Source organism: Halyomorpha halys, unplaced genomic scaffold, assembly GCF_000696795.3.
Source record: "Halyomorpha halys isolate HHAL.00 unplaced genomic scaffold, Hhal_1.1 Scaffold537.1, whole genome shotgun sequence".
Taxonomy (NCBI): domain Eukaryota; kingdom Metazoa; phylum Arthropoda; class Insecta; order Hemiptera; family Pentatomidae; genus Halyomorpha; species Halyomorpha halys.
Genome location: NW_027114362.1, coordinates 266,792 through 272,254, shown reverse-complemented (window position 1 = coordinate 272,254; position 5,463 = coordinate 266,792). Strand labels below are relative to the sequence as shown.

General features: G+C 30.3%; 1 protein-coding gene across 1 annotated transcript; it reads right to left on the bottom strand.

The window, feature by feature from the left end:
- Positions 1-4,632: 4,632 nt before the first annotated feature.
- On the bottom strand, positions 4,633-4,996 carry LOC136796810 (doublesex- and mab-3-related transcription factor 1-like; the record flags this gene model as incomplete). The annotated part of the gene is given in 1 exon segment (XM_067051560.1): positions 4,633-4,996. A coding segment is annotated over 1 exon segment (245 nt), but the record flags the coding sequence as incomplete, so codon positions are not given.
- Positions 4,997-5,463: the final 467 nt, after the last annotated feature.

Here is a 5,463-nt window from a genome sequence, read left to right as displayed (position 1 = left end):
TCTTCTCAAGTCGATTGGCACATAATAACTAAGACAAAAATATCCTTTTTTTGCCCAAAAAATTGGCCTAGCCTTTATTATTCCTTGTAACATTCTGAACATTTAGCACAATGCCCCATGACAATGAGATGAACGCTATGGCAGTGCAGAGCATAATGTACCAATAAACAAATTCTCATTTGTATACATTCGATGACAAAAGATCATTACTTGATCATTATTCCTAAATGATACCTTGTGATATACAATTTGATATATAAAAACGAGATTCGTACCCCAGTAATGGTTATGCAAGATTTTATCATTGACTGGTGTAAAATTGTCAATTAATTACTGAATTTATTTCACATATCCTCTATATAACACATTCATTTTGAAATAGAACTGAGTAAAACGCTCTGTGAGTCTTATAATGGCGAATATATCTTTTAAAATAGCAATTAATCACTTTATTGGCAGGGTTTATCTTTTATTTGATGTATTATCACCCGCGCGTCGGAATACAAGGTAAGATTTTTATGAAGAGCTAAAGTACAATTCGAATTAGAACCTTCAACGTATAGATTTCATTTTATTATGGATTAACTTTTTTTCAAAGATATTCATATTTTTTGCTACTTTTCTGTTTGAAAACTATTTATTAATATTTGATCGTATAGGTTTGCTGATAATTTTTAAAATATGGTATAAGCATGGAAGGCCGGGAAAGATTGGCTTCTATTATTTTTGGTGTTAAGATTTATCACAAGCTATTAGGAATTGGTCCACTATTTTCAGTCCATAAAAGGAAAATCTGACTAACGTCATAACAACCGTGGAAACGCGGTAAAAACGTTTAACATCAAACTACTTCATTTCATTTGGAAACATGGTAGGTAAATCAACAAAAATAAAAGACGAAAAAGAATATTTATGCTTTTTAAAACACTATTAAAAAATCTGCAAATACAAATGAATAATTCTAAAAATAAGCTAATTCAAATCAAACATTAGATATGCGGATATATATTATACACATAATTATGCAATGTCTAATTTAATAAATGTTCACCATATAAATTGTATTTATTAAATACGGTAGTTTTCTAGAATCGTTGAAAATTTATGATTAATTTTACGTAAAAATAGTATGAAATGATAAATAATTGTAGTGAATGAAGAAAATAACTTGATATGATAAATAATGTAATAAATGAGTATGAGAAACGATTAAACAACTGAAAATTTTTCTTGCCATATATTTTATATTTAAGATTTTTAAATAAGACTGCTTTACAAACTCCAATTGCTAGCGGCTACATACTTGCTCACTATCCGTTTCCATCTCACTAATAAATCCCTTTTTTCTCAGTCTGTTGGTGTTCCTCAAAGTAGTATCCAGGGTCCCATCCTCCAAACAGCTGACACCCTCACCACAGATATTCATAACACGTGTTTACTGTCAGTGAATAATGACCCGTAATTCCACCCGACGTTCTCAAATCCCGTATCATAACTGTTGATGGATGGTGTCAAAACTGGATTTAAAATAAACTCAATGAAATCAACTTTACCTTCGTCACATAGCTTCTGGACTACCCTACGGTATTCTTAAAATAAGACTCCACTTAAGTTAAAAATACAGTTGTACACTTCGAGAAATATACTGTTATTTTAATCGATGCTTTCTGTTCCTTAAAAACGTGTTATTATTACTTTCTACGAGGTTACTTTCATTTTAAAGAAAAAATTTATATTGTCTAATTTCATTTATAGCAGTTAAAAATGGTTATGTTATAGATTTTGGAAATATATTTTTTTAAAAATGTCATATCATCAAAGTAGAGGTGGTTGAGAAATTTAAGGTAAAGTACTACTAACAGGGAATTTTCTATTAAGTTGTGTTTCAAAAATTTTCCAAATAAATAGATTCTACACATTACACTATGATTGTATCATAAATAAAAAGAAAGAAAACTAATATCAGAAATATGTGAAAAGATTAATGAGAAAAACTATTTCGCTATGTATACATTTACGTTTTAATATTAAAAATGAAATATTTATACGGCGAAGCATTAGAATATTTTAATTGTCAACTTATATATTATTTCTATTGTTTTATACTTTTCAGGCTAATCATTGAACCATTTAACAGAATTTAGGTGCCTATACAAAGAACTTTTGACGTAGTGAGTAACTTAATTCGTCCTAAAATTAATTTAAAACCAGAGTGTTACTTCATAATTGGTTTGGAACACATGCAATTGTGCCCAACATATGCACTTTTAGCTATTGTTGAATACTAATTGGTATTTGTGGAAACATTAAGATCAGTTGCAAGCTTAGATTTTTATTTTTAATTGTATGTATTGTATTATACAGAGTTTTTGAGTTTAGAAAATGAATTACAGAATTATAAATAGATATACATAATCTGTGTATCCCCAAATAATGCTGAATGTAAATAATTAAATTATAAATTAAATGATTTTGTTTAAACCCTAATGTATAATAATAATAAAAATAAAAATATTTTACAGTGTTAAATAAAAATAAAACATATATTCTCATCATCTAGCTATCCCCCAAAATAATTAAATAATAATTCATTATACTTTATCAGGAAAACTGTTCTTGAATAAATTTCGTCAAATTGTAAATTTTATTTAAACATAAAATTTAAAAATTCATTTTTGATTTTATAAATTAAAAATGTTTGAATTTATTTAAATAGGCTAAATACTAGTTGTCATAGTTGGACTACTTATGAGTGATAGAAAACACATCGTTAGTCTATTTGCCATAATGAAGAACTAATTAACAAAATAGCGTTAGTAATATGGAAAAAAAAAATTTGAAAGTGTTAATTAAATTCGATGAATGTGCAATAAGCGATTGCAAAAAAACTCAATAACAGATACAATTTAATTAAATATACATAAAGTAATAAATTTATGATCTCCTGCGTTTCAATGTATTCTGTTGAGCGATATGCACATTTATTTGATGATACTCATTAAAAAGTGTTGGTTGCAATATTTGACAAGCATTTTAAGAAATAACAGTTGGTCTTTTTTGTGGTCATTTATAAATAATAAAACAGCAGATATTGAATTTAATATCTGATAACTATTCAAATATTTTAATGGCTGAAGCTAAATTACAGATCTGAATCATATTAAACATCAAATTTATCTTTTTCGGTTCAATGTATGTTATGTATTTGAATATATTATACACACACACACACACACACACACATACACACACACACACACATTGTGAATGAATTTTAACATAAATACTAACTAGTTTATGAAGAAAAATCGAGGTTTCCATTTAAATTTTCCAAGGTAAATTACTGATAATCGTGAGCTTAGCTGGCTCCATTTGCTTGTAAATTAATGTTCAAATAAGAATAAAATTATACTATAGCCATAATATTTTTCCATTGAATTTTAAGCTTCTTGATTAAGGTGTAGGTGAAGTAATCACACTGTCCCTATGTATATTTTTAGATTTTGAGTGATTATATTTAGACGAAGTAAATATATACATTTTTTTTTTTTTAATATCATAAATTTATTCCAAAACGGCTATTTTTTGTAATTCAAATTTATATTATTTATTTATTGAGATGTTTGGCACTTTATCTAATTTTATCATTTAAAAGTTATTGATTCTATTGGTGCAGGTGTACAATCGAGTAAAAACTCAGTTTCTAGAATATGTGGAATTACAATACACAAGTAAGTAAGCGAATAGTAAAATATGACATTATTAATATATTTTCAGTTTTTAGTGACAATTGGATGTTAAAAGTCCATATTTTTGAATCAGAATCCATTTTTTTAAGCATAAATGGCAAAAAAAGAGGCGATAAGATGTGCATTTATCACTTATTATGCAGATAAGAATTAGCTTCGAGGGCTGCTACGCGTGCGTTTCAGTCAGCAGTTGCATGCTCATCATTGCAAGACCAATGCAGACAAAGTTTCAGCAGCGAAATTCTGTTCACATTAAGCAAATTGCGCACCGTATTTTAAACAAAATTATTCGATGTACTTCTCTACATATAGATACATATATAGAAATAGTGTGACATGAATGTCTCAAACAAGGTACAAAAATTGAAAAAAAAAATCTCAAAAATATCGAATCCGTCAAATCAATATGAAGAAATACAACACTCATTTAAGAGTGTACTTGTTTCCGATTCACCGGGTTCACACAGCAACTAATCTAATATTACTGGAAAGTTCATTTGTAATTTATGAGGAAAATGAAATGGAACAGTGTAAAGTACGGCTAAAATCAAGAGACATCCAGAGTACCGTCCATCCAGGACCTACCGCGCTAAGTCTGGCTTGCCCTAGTCTTCTGCAATCGGGCCGGAGCTCCACTCTCCGCTAAGAGTTGTTCGATACCTGTTCCTTGATATATCATTTAAAGCAAGTAATTGTTTAAAAATTATTACAATTAAGATCCAAAGAGTTAAAAAGCGTTATGGCATCAAAAAATTTCTAAAAATATATATGAAAAATTGTATCATTTATAAAATTTAAAAAAATTAATAAATAAAAAAAAAAGAGCGATTTTTTTTAGGAGAGGAAATGATTAGCTAAATATAAGATAAAATAAAATGACAAACCTTTGACAAGTGCCAAAGCGGCCTTCTCCAGCTTGATCCTCCGGAGCTGGACCTGTATCCTGGTCTTGGCCCTCTTCTTTTCTGTCCCTAGACACTTATCGCAAGAGCAGTCCCTTCTTGCACACTCCCTCTTGTGGCCCTTCATCACCTCCTTCCGGCCGTGGTTCTTGCATTTGGCGCAATACTTGACCTTGATGGCCTCCTCGTCCTTCCGCAGGTGCTCGTTCATCCTCCCGATCGACATACACCGTCAAGTGCAAGTGCAAGCGACCTATAGAAAAGCGCATCCATGCACCGTGGAGGGGAGGGTTGAGTGGCGCCCCAGGCGGCCGGCCGCCGCACTAGACAGTTGCCGCTTTACGATTCCTCGTAAACTGGCCAGCGCTGGGACAATCTTCGCTTATCGGCCACCTCTGCCCTCTCCCTCCTAGCCTCCTTCAAGACCCCATTTAGCAATATTATTAATATTTATTATAACTTGGATAATAATATTTGGCAAATAGTCATTCGTAAACGGAGTAGTATAGTACTGATGCCGAGGCAAATGGTAAGTTATATGGATGATCAACAAATATTGAAAAAACAGAATTTTATATATTGTTCCAACTACAACTTTTATTCGCATTTCTGCTATAATTTCAATCGAACATTCTTGCGCAGATGACAATTAGAATCAATAGATAAATTTATCAAAAAAAAATAGATAAATTTATCATAAATTTTACGAAATTAGCTTACAACGTAGGAAACCCAACTCCATTTCGAAGATATAGTCCAAACTAATGCAATACATTCTGCTATCAACTTTGTAACCATCAATTTTATTACAC